The sequence below is a fragment of the Sinocyclocheilus rhinocerous genome, unplaced genomic scaffold (assembly GCF_001515625.1).
Source record: "Sinocyclocheilus rhinocerous isolate Xijiao unplaced genomic scaffold, SAMN03320098_v1.1 scaffold550, whole genome shotgun sequence".
Lineage (NCBI taxonomy): Eukaryota > Metazoa > Chordata > Actinopteri > Cypriniformes > Cyprinidae > Sinocyclocheilus > Sinocyclocheilus rhinocerous.
In genome coordinates, this window is record NW_015667382.1 from 493201 (window position 1) to 504943 (window position 11743).

Below are 11743 nucleotides of genomic sequence, written 5' to 3' on the forward strand. Positions count from 1 at the left end.
GAATACCTCAAGCATGTGACGGAAATGTTACGCCCCTTACCATACTGTGATGCCGTGTAAAATATGCCGTGTAAGAGCAACGAGTCAAAAACAATAAAACCCATTACAAACGAGGCATTTGTTGCATTCAGTGGGGACATAATTACAAATTATAATGACTTATACGACATATTTTTCTCGTAATAACGACATATTATGCTTAGTCTTTTTTACTGCACATATTCATTACTGTTTTGTTCTGTGTCTTTGACCAGTACTGATGACCATCAGTTGGGTTTTAGGATGTTGGCATGCCAAACCACAGACATCTGACCTCACCCAAATTCTGATCTGCAAGGTTGCATTAGCCTACTTAAACATTTAGTCAGCAAGAACCATGTTGCTTTACTATCTTTTTACTATCTTAACAAGCTTCACCAAAAAAAGAAAAAAAAAAGAAAGATTACTTGAGGCCAAAAACACTGATTAACCATTAGCTGTTGCTGCTTTATGCTCGGTCTCCTCAGCAGCCACGTTTGGTATATATTTTGAAATATGTTTTATTTATGTTTCATTCTTCGGTTCTAGTTCTATTAACGCTTGTTTTAGCCAACAACAGGGTAAACGGTGATATTTGTATCAGAATGTCAGTTGTAACTTTGAATATTGGTATACAAGGACATCGCTATCATACGTAAATCAAACATTTCTCGTGTTTCACGGACCATTTTACATATTAAAATTTTGTATCAGGACTTTAATTGAATCCTCTAATGAAACGTGTTGGTAAACATACTGTAGTATAAGTAAGATTATAGTGACCTCTGCTGGACACATGTGGCATACCAGGTTGTTTACTCCATTTGGTTTGAATGTGAAATTTAAACAAAAGCCAGGACTGAAGTGTGGGGAAAGAGAACAGAATGTCCTCTTTATATGGAACAGGGCCTCCTCCTCCTCAGGACCAGAATATTTATGCTGGCCTTCAAAAATAAATAAACTGGAAATAAAAAGCAGATACATGTAAGCCTAATTCTAAAGAATGTTTATTGGAAAAATACAAGTTATCGGAAATGCAAAAACAAAATAAGGTTCAAACAGCAGTAAAAATGCCAAAATAACAAATATATACATGACTTAATGTATATATATATATATATATATACACGTGTGTGTATATGTACAGTATATACTGTATATACAGTATATACTCTATATAATGTATATGTATATACTAAACTGCCAGCCCTAATGTATATATATATATATATATATGATGAGAGACATAACACAGTTGACAAAGTAACACAGTTGACAAGAGTAACACAATTGACAGGTAAGTATGAACTTAGTATCCATAAAGCATTTTAAACACACACACATTATAATATTATATATTATAACGTTAATGAATATATTATATTATTATAAAGGTAAATGAAGTTTTATAATGCATCATGACACTTCATGTTATACAATAACATCATAACACTTTATCAGTCATGACTAAGCAGAAATAGATATATGCCAAATCTATAATATTATATAGATTTAAGTCAATCATGAGGAATTCTGAATGCTTTATAACCCTTGACAAATGTGAATATAATGTTTATATAATATTATGGATACTGAGTTCATAGAAAGTGTGGCCGTGATTATAGGTCAGTTAAATTTATCCATTGTAATGCAAATCATGGTTTTAGGCAATTCCTATGTAATTTCTGTGTAATGACAATAGATTGTGAATATTTTTTTTTTATCAACAACACTCAGTGTGAGCATAAATTGACACTGAATTGCCAACCGTGATAATCCTTGTCAACTGTTACAGATGATGGGTATCACAGTTGACAGGTAACACAGTTGACATTTCGCCCATTTTAGGGCCTTGTGCAAACTGTTGACCTTGGACTAGTTGGTACATGACCTTGATTAAGTTATGTTTTTATATTCTTTCTCTACATATTTATAAATTTATCATGTGACGCAAGTTCACCAGAACATGTTGATAACACAGTTGACGGCAGAGGTGTAAAGTATTGGAGTAAATGTAATTAGTTACTGTACTTGAGTCTCTTTTTGGATACTTTGTAGTTGTACTGAGTATCAAAGATATTAGCAACTTTTACTCTTTACTTCACTACATTATTGAATGAGTATCTGTACTCTTTACTCCACTACATTTGAAATGAGTGTTGCAGTTACACATTACATTTTGCATGCACCTAGCTTTTTCTGCAGCAGTTTATTTCTGCTACAAAAGACGTGATACTGCCTGTTACAGGTCACTGAAAGTACTGCATCTTGTGCGTTTTGCCCTTACTCACCCAAACTTTTCAACAAGGCTACTTTATGTGAATGCGAGTTCCTTAGCAAGTATTTGGGAATCACAGGTGTTTTATATATGAGATGAGGACATGACTGCAGCCGGCAATGAGGCACAAACCAGCACAGCCAGTGTAAGAAGGCTTCGGCTTTTTAATTTTACTTAACATTATTTTATTTATCCATTATACTGAAGAGACCTTTTTGAAAGATATTATTTGTTTGTTTGTTTTGTTCAGTTTTATTTTGGTTTTAGAAAATAAACGCAATTGCTCTCCTCACAAATCAACTCTTTCTTGTTTTTGTTTCATGCTCTCTGTGCCTTGCCCTGGACTTTTATGTCACTTCCTGTCTCCTGTGGTGTTTGTAGTCAGTTTGTAGTCCGTTTGTTCATTGGTTCCCCTTGATTAGTCTCACCAGGTGTGTCTTATCTTGTTAAGCTTGTTAGCCCCCTGTGTGTATATATAGCCCTAGTTTTTCTTTAGTTCCTTGTGAATTGTTGAATGTAATGGTTGTCTTGTTTGCCAGTCATTCTGTTCCCTTAGATTTTTGGCTTATTGTTTGTTCTAGTTTTTCCATGAAATACCAGCACATAGATCCTTGCCTCTGCCTGTTTTCCGCAGCTTCTCCACAACGTTACAGTTTTTCACTGGCATGTCTCTTTGACTAGTGCATCTTTGAGCCTATATTTAGTATAAGTAAAATACTTAAGTACTGTTAAAATCAGATACTCTAAGACTTTTACTCAAGTTGTTTTGGAATTGGTGACTTGTAATGTGTAGTGGAGTATATTTTCACTGTAAGGTATCTGTACTTTTACTTAAGTATGGTTTTTAGGTACTCTTTACACCTCTGGTTGACGGTCAATTGATCTACTCTATGTGCAGACAATAATATAGATAAAATATTGAAGAGGAGTAGTTATGACTTACCACACTGTCTTCAAATTTCCCTCCAAAAAAGGAAATTACATCACATGATGTTGAACATGTGACTTCTGAACAAACCACTGCTGATTTATAGGGAGTAACACAGTTGACACTGATTTCTCGCTCATACACAAAATGTTTTTGATTTAATGTAGATGCATGAGCAAAATATTTTTTAAAACACCTTTCTCATAATTTAATGATTATTTTGGACAAATATTTATAAGAAATATATACAGAATCATGTATTTTAGAGCTAATCTGAAAAGCAAAACCTCACATTTACCAAATCGGACAGCAGAAAAACTGCAAATTACAGTATAGAATATGCCATTTTTGCAAGATAAAAGATGGGTATCTGTTGGATTCTTGTATTAAAAGAATTAGAAATGTCCCCTGATATAAAAAGTGATCATTGCTTAAAGTGAAAAGTTAATGAAAATTTAGTAAAAATGATAATAGAGTCCATGGACATGACATGTATACCCCTAATTATAGACTCAGAGTTGACTGTTGACAAATATGATTCAGTTAGTCTATTAACTATACATAAAAACCTGTCGGTTTACTTAAGTAGCCTAACAGATATGGGTGTCATGCCATAACATATTTTTAATAGCCTACGACTGACTTTATATTTAATGTGAATTTAACATTGAAAGTTAATGTGAATAAAAACATTGTAAGTTAGGTTACTTATCATAATACTTTCATTGTACAGAAAGAAAGCAAAGAACATTTACATTATCAAAGAAGGTGTGTGTGGGTGGGGGGGGGTCGTCATGTGACACACAGCAGCCACAATACCACTCATGTTTTATTCATTTTTTTCCTTCGAAACATTCCCAAACGCACCATATCATGAAATATTTCGATTCTCACCTTTATAGATTATGTTAGTTGATCTATAGTGGGCGATGGTCAAAGTAGCCTAATAATTTAGTCTATTAACTATACATAAAAACCTGTCGGTTTACTTAAGTAGCCTAACAGATATGGGTGTCATGCCATAACATATTTTTAATAGCCTACGACTGACTTTATATTTAATGTGAATTTAACATTGAAAGTTAATGTGAATAAAAACATTGTAAGTTAGGTTACTTATCATAATACTTTCATTGTACAGAAAGAAAGCAAAGAACATTTACATTATCAAAGAAATTTTTCACTGACAGTCTAGAGCAGGGGTGCCCAAACTCGGTTCTGGAGGGCCGGTGTCCTGCAGAGTTTAGCTCCAACTTGCCTCAACACACCTGCCGGGAAGTTTCTAGTATGCCTAGTAAGAGCTTGATTAGCTGGTTCAGGTGTGTTTAATTGGGGTTGGAGCTAAACTCTGCGGGACACCGGCCCTCCAGGACCGAGTTTGGGCACTCCTGGTCTAGAGTTTAAGCACTCTCAAAAGCTCCCATTAAAATCACTGAAGCTGTTTACACTGTGAAAATGAATATCTTACTTACAGATTCATACACACACCAGCAGTTTGTTGTTTCAAACGAGAGAATTCGCCAGAAAGAGGTATTCAGACAGCCAGCAGTGAAGAAAACACCTGCATTTGAGCGATGACTCATCTGACCGCCTCTGATTGGCCATTGCACTCATAAGCTCAACAGCATGGTGTGTGATTGGTTAATGCGCAGTGCTGTAAAAACGCTTCTGTCTCTGGCTCAGCGCCAGCCAGCGAAGCAGATTTGAATTTAGCAGCTGATTATATGACGCGCTGAAAGATTTAATCATGCTGGTGTGATTGTATCAAATATAGAAAATATTATTCAGCTATTTTTTGTCTTTTGGAAGCTGCATTCAAAATCCACTTGGCTCAAAATGTGCCCCCTCACTTTTATGGGCATGAAGCCTCTCACAACAACTACATAAATGCAGTTATTCCCTAAAATTCAAGATATTGGGGCAAAAAATGCCGCTGTATGTCTCATATCTCTCATAACTTTTTGTCTCATATTTAAACCATAAGCAATATCACACAAGCAGCCAGAGCAATCACGAGTGCCGCTTTGGTCCTGATTTGCACGAGTGCAAATGTGATTGGATACAATTACAGTTCAGTAAATAAGAAGTTAATATTGTGTTATATTTTAAACACAATATTGTGTGTTTTTGTTTCATTTTGCCAACGAAAATATTACCTATAAAGCCACAGAAGAACTGTTGTGTGTCTCCGAGCAACACAGCGGTGTTTATAGTTTCTGAATGAATCCGCGTGAACGAATTTATGAACCAATTATTCAAAGGCCCATTCATAAAGTAAGCGTTTACTTCATTCCTGAATGAATCAGCCGTTTGAACGAATCAACCATGAATCGACTCATAAAGATATTTACCGCCACCTGCTGGTAGTTTTAGTTTATTTTTTAGAGTAGCCTATAATTTCATTTATTTAAAATAATAATAATAAAAAAACATTAAAGGGATAGTTCTCAAAAAAAAAAAAATACATTCTGTCATCATTTACTCACCCTCATGTTGTTTCAAACCTGAATGACTATTTTGAAGACTGTTGTTAACAAAGCTGGTTTGGTCACCAGTGACTTTCATGAACAAAAAGTTACTGAGATGTTTCTCAAATTATCTTCTTTTATGTTCTATAGTTTATGTCAGGCAGTTGTAGCTTAAACATTTAACACAATAATAGCTTTAAATTATCTTTTGTGGGTATTTTCACAGCCAAATTTAGTTTGCGATTAATTACATTAATTAATCGCAGCACCCTGCAATTAAGTAGATTAAAATTTTTAATCGACTGACAGCCCTAATATATATATTAGGGCTGTCAGTCGATTAAAAATTTTAATCTACTTAATTGCAGGGTGCTGCGATTAATTAATGTAATTAATCGCAAACTAAATTTGGCTGTGAAAATACCCACAAAAGATAATTTAAAGCTAGTATTGTGTTAAATGAGAAAGTTTCAAGTAGACTTTACAAAGAGTTGCTTTAGAAAGAAACTATATATGTGTGTGTATTTAACAATTCATGCAGGTTTGGAACGACTTGAGGTGATGAGAGAATTTTTATTTTTGGGTGAACCCTTTAAGTCTTAGTTGATACAGTGTTGCTTGTATATTAAATCCATGAAACATTTGATCACATTTACATAATGTTTTAAAAGTCTTTCTCATAATTTCTGTACTGTATAATATACAGCATGTGTATAAAGATAATATTTTAATTAACGAGTTAAGCTTAAAACTTACTGACTTAATAATCAGTGTGTTCTTCTGTATTTGAATAAAACAAAATGAATTGAGAAATATTTAGTAACAGTGCTGAGCATTCTTGCGCTGCTGTTTTTTGTTTTAGGATGATTCAGAGTACTGGACATGTGACATAACCTAAATAAAATGAATGAAAAACAGACATTTGAATATTGTTCACAGGACAAACAAGTTGATGGTGACTTTTTTTTTGGTATGAACTGAATCTTCCAGAGAGACTATAACACTTATGCATGGTTATATTAGAGAGCATTTACTAGCATTATCATGATTCCAAACCAATGTATTAAGAGAGTTCATGTATTAATGGAACCATAAACCGTACTTACGAGCAGAATAACTGCTGATGAAACAGAATGACTTTTTAAAAGAATGATGGAACAGTTAAAAATAGTATATATACTCAAATTACTGAAAGAATGCACAGTGCATCCCAGTTGATGTATGGGGTTGCGTAGCCGCAGACTGGTCAGAATGCCCATGATGACTTCTGTCCACCACTGAAAGTGCCGTCAACGACACGTGAGCATCAGACCTGGACCATGGAAGAAAATTGCTGGGTCTGATAAGTCTCGTTTTTGTTGATCAGGAGGATGGTTGTATGTGTATGCATTGTTTACCTGGGCAAGAAATGGCCAGGGATGCACTAGGGGAAGAAAGTATTTTGGTGGATGTAGTGTTATAGCAGTAGATGATATGCTGGGAAACTTTCGGTCCTGGCATTCATGTGGATGTTATATTAGCACATACCTACCTAGAGTTACAGACCTTCATTGCAGTAGAGTTCCCTGATGGCAAGTGGCCTCTTCCAGCGGGACACTTCATCCTGACACACAGTAATAATTGTTCAGAAACAGTATGATGAACACCCTCCATCCTCCAAATTCCTCAGATGTCAATCCGATTGAGAATCTATGGGATGTACTTGACCAACAAATCCAATCCATGGAGACTTCACCATGCAACTTGCAAGATCTGCTGTTAAAGTCTTGGTGTCAGATACCAGATGACAGGTTTAGAGGTCTTGTGGAGTTCATGCTTCAGTTCATCTGAGCTGTTTTGGCAGCACGAGGGGGATCTCCACAATATTAGGCAGGTGGTTTTAATGTTGTGATTGATCAGTGTGTACAGTATACCTGTAAGTATGTGTGTATACATACTAAACAGAAACACTGGCAACTTTCACTGGGCACTCTCATGCTTTGAACTGCAGTTCACCTCAACAACCTTGTTCTTTCCCCACTCTGAGCCAGTCCAAATGTCTTTCTCAAAGTCATTCTATCCATCCAGGTTCCCTTTCTATGTTGTGTCAGAAGTTGAGTTGATCCCTCTCCATCATGTTTTTTTTTTCTGCCAGTGACATTTCCACTGCCCTTTGTGCTATCCAGGATTTTAAACCGATGCTAAATCTAAACAATTATTAAAATAAATATGGTATTAATTAATAAACAAATCTTTTAATACAGTCATGTGTCCTTAATATAAATGATAATTTCAATTAGTATTCTTAAATAGATTATAAATATAAATCTAGAACATATCTTATATAATGATTTATGTAATGGGACTGTGCAAGGCTGGCATATTGCCATTATTTCTATTTAAAGAGGAATGGCATTTTAAAGTCTCTTGGAGGGATAAATAAATGCAATTTACTCTTACACTAATTGTTCATTTTCTGGAAAATCTGAAAGCAATGCCATGTTTTTGGTAGGCCAGGCTCTATAATCGGTAACAACTATCTCAGCTGTGCATATGCGCTCAGCTCAGCATGGGCGACAGCAAATTGCAGCTGTTGTTGAAGCTTCTGGTGCTTTTAATGGGCTGCTGAAAAGGCAAGTACGCAAGTAGTTCAAGTATTATATTAACACGATGACATGCGTGTGCAACAAGTGCATTTAAAAAGGTTTTGTGTCATCAAGGGAGCTAGGGTTGCTGTCTGGCAACTATTAGTGTGCTAGCTAGTCTTACATATACTGCTGCAGCTCAATTTGTTCCAGGATACAAGTTAGCTAGTCTTATATTTATTCATGAACCAGAAATTAACCCAGTGCCAACCAACCCCATTCTCCCCTATATGTGATCTATCATACTGTGCCATACAACATAAAATTACATTTATGTACAGACTGTTGAGAGTAACTCACCGCACTTTCATTAACTCTTAAATTAGTAGAGAAAGAACACTAAGCTTGGTGGATTGTTTAGGCAAGCATTTTCATATGCATACATACATGCATATAAAGAAAGGCTGACAAAATGTCTAACATATTTTCTTCAAACACTGTGCAAAACAATCCACCAATTCTTTTTATTCTGGTCAGAGTAGGCCTCAATGTCAGGATACCCTACCATCAGCATTTACACTGAGGGGTAAATTGAACCTTAAGCGGCAAACATGTGTCTTGTACTAGCTGATCTACAGTATGTTCTCTTCCTCTCATATTTCCTCTGACACTTTTTTTTTATCTATATATGCTGGATGGGTATCAGGTTGTCAGTTATGTCTAACATAAGCAGGTTATTCCTGTTCTTAATTCTTTCACTCAATAAGTGAATTAGTAGAAATATTTACATGCTAATTAAATTAACTAAAGAATGGAATGTGGAATATTGACATCTCCTCAGTCAGATAAAAAAACAACAACCATACATTTATACGAATGAGAAAATGTGGTTAAAAATTGCTGCAGTGTAAACTGATCTGTGAACAACAAACATAGAACCTGCTATTAGATATACAGTATATAGGCTGGATAGATGGCTCATTTTACTACATGTGATTAATAAGTGGAATGACTGCTTCATCATTTTGCAACAGCCTACAAAACAAAACAAAACAAACAACAAAGTAAATATAATTCTGGTAGGTTGTAATTGATATCAGCATGTTTATGCAGTGCTCCCCAGGAAATATCCCGTGTGCCTCACAGCTGGCATGGGTGAAAGTGTCAATGAGTTGATCTTTCCCGACAGCAAATGGTTTTGCTAAAGTGCTGACCACTGCTAAAAAGATGTTGCACTCCCCCACGTGAAGCAAGTCTAACTGCGCTCTGGCTCCTCCTATGCTATCTTAAACATCCACCATGAAGAGGAAGTGGATTAACTGCACTCTTTGAAATCACCATTGGTGGACTTGGTGCTGCCAAGGTAAGAGACTCTTTGCATGTGTGGGATGTTTTAATGATTCTTGAGAGTCCCTACTATGCACTATGACAGCTGAGAATAAAGTCTTTGCAGGCTCAAAGAGTGTGTAACTCTTCCAAGAGGATCTACTGGAGGGTTTCCAGTTAGTATAATTTATGCTGGATATCTTAATAGCTTCATTATACCATCAGTACTCACAAATCCAGCATCTTAGAAATGATTGTATTTGGTGCATAATGAATTGTAGTGAATTTGACTTCTTGATATCTTGATATGTATTATATCAAAAACTCGTGTTCTATGTAGGGCAGCAGGATGTTTCAGTAAAATATTTATGTTGAGGTGTAAAGTATTAGTCTATAGTTCATAAAATTGAGATTAACTGTATTTCTCAAGAATATAAATCGGAGAACTGAACCAATGCTTTTTCTTTTTCAGGAATTGCAAACATAGATCACACAGACCTTTCAATTTGTTAATAAAGGTTGATGCACTAAATTCTACTCAAGGAATCATCTGCAATGGATCAAATGAATGACCTGTGGAATTCAACAGCTTTTACAGACAATGTCTACATATCAAAACGAAGTATTAGAAAGATTCTCATCAGCAAGAGGCATTATCTGCCTGTGGAGAGTAACATTACTGACACCATGAAAATGAGTTATAATCTACCCAGTGAAGAGGACATCAGTACTTCTACCAGTTGCGATGAAAGAAAAACAAAAAAATTACGAATCCAAGAGAATTCAAGGACTCAAGCTACATGCCACCTTCCTGATAAATTTTCTGAGCAATCCTATGAAAAGGAGAGAGAAGTTGATATAACTGATGTGAAGGCTGAGCCTGGATCTGATTCCCGACTGAATCATGAGCACTTGGAAGCGATCAGCATCACCAACGTGAAAGTGAAACAGGAGGTGGATATCACTGCGCCACGTGAACTGACGGCGCTTCCAAGAGATCAGCAGGAGACTGTGGGGGATGAATGCGAGGCTGAGGGAAACGAAGCGGACAGCCTGAACTCTTCTCAGAGGCAGGTTTTAAAAAATCATTTTGCCTTTGCAGCCATGAAGAAGCGAGGAATGGAGGGAGACACGGAAAACCGTCCGTACAAGTGCCTGTACTGCAGCTGGGCTTTCAAAAAGTCCAGCAACCTGTTGAGCCACATCGACACTCACCAAGGTCTTAAACCACATGTTTGTGACCTGTGCGGGAAAGCCTACTCGCACCAAGGAACTCTTCAGCAGCACAAGCGGCTACACACGGGCGAACGACCGTACCAATGCCCATTTTGTGAGAAAAGCTACATTTGGTCCTCTGACTTCCGCAAACACATCCGAACGCACACCGGAGAGAAGCCGTACATCTGTGAGGAATGTGGCAAGGATTTTGTGCGTTCCTCAGACCTGCGGAAGCACGAGCGCAACATGCACACCAACAACAAGCCGTTTCTTTGCGAGCAGTGCGGCAAAACCTTCAACAAACCCCTGTCTCTTCTCCGTCACGAGCGCACGCATTTGGGTGAGAGGCCCTTTGTTTGCCCGGAGTGCGGGAAAGCATTTGCCCTGGCCAGTCGCATGACAGAGCACAGGAAAATCCACAGCGGCGTGCGTCCCTACACCTGCTCCGTTTGCTCCAAAGCTTTCACCAAGTCCTCCAACCTCGCTGAACATATCGCAATTCACAGCGGAGTGCGGCCACACAAGTGTTCAGAGTGTGGGGTGGCATTCGCCACGGCGTCCCGGCTAGTGCGACACCAGCGTATTCACGCAGCTGAGCACTCCTATCACTGCCAAAGCTGCAATATGTCATTCAGCCACCTTGCGGCACTCGGGAAGCATCAGAAGCAGCATGGAGAGGGCACAATCTTTGTTTGCGGGCAGTGCAGTAAATCTTTCCCCCAGGATTCCCTGCTTACAGAACACATGCAAAGTCATGCTGACGCTGCGACTTGCATTACCTAAACTTACCCATTTCGCACTAAAGTAACTGGAGGATAGCAAGTAAACCTGGGTTATTCTATCCATCTATCTATCTATCTGTCTGTCTGTCTGTCTGTCTGTCTGTCTGTATACCTATCTATCTATCTATCTATCTATCTATCTATCTATCTGTCTGTCTGTC

The 11743-nt window shown here is 37.1% G+C and overlaps 1 protein-coding gene across 2 annotated transcripts; it reads left to right on the top strand.

Moving 5' to 3' along the window:
* The first annotated feature begins 8869 nt into the window (after positions 1 to 8869).
* LOC107733900 (zinc finger protein 648-like) lies at positions 8870 to 11662 on the top strand. 2 transcript variants are annotated; one of them, XM_016545743.1, is made up of 2 exons: positions 8870 to 9718; positions 10055 to 11662. In XM_016545743.1, the coding sequence occupies exon 2, from the start codon at positions 10138 to 10140 to the stop codon at positions 11581 to 11583; it is 1446 nt and encodes a 481-aa protein (XP_016401229.1). In that variant the 5' UTR covers positions 8870 to 9718; positions 10055 to 10137; the 3' UTR covers positions 11584 to 11662. The 2 variants fall into 2 exon arrangements, with proteins under 2 accessions (XP_016401229.1, XP_016401230.1); XM_016545744.1 differs by having other exon boundaries at positions 8870 to 9619.
* Positions 11663 to 11743: the final 81 nt, after the last annotated feature.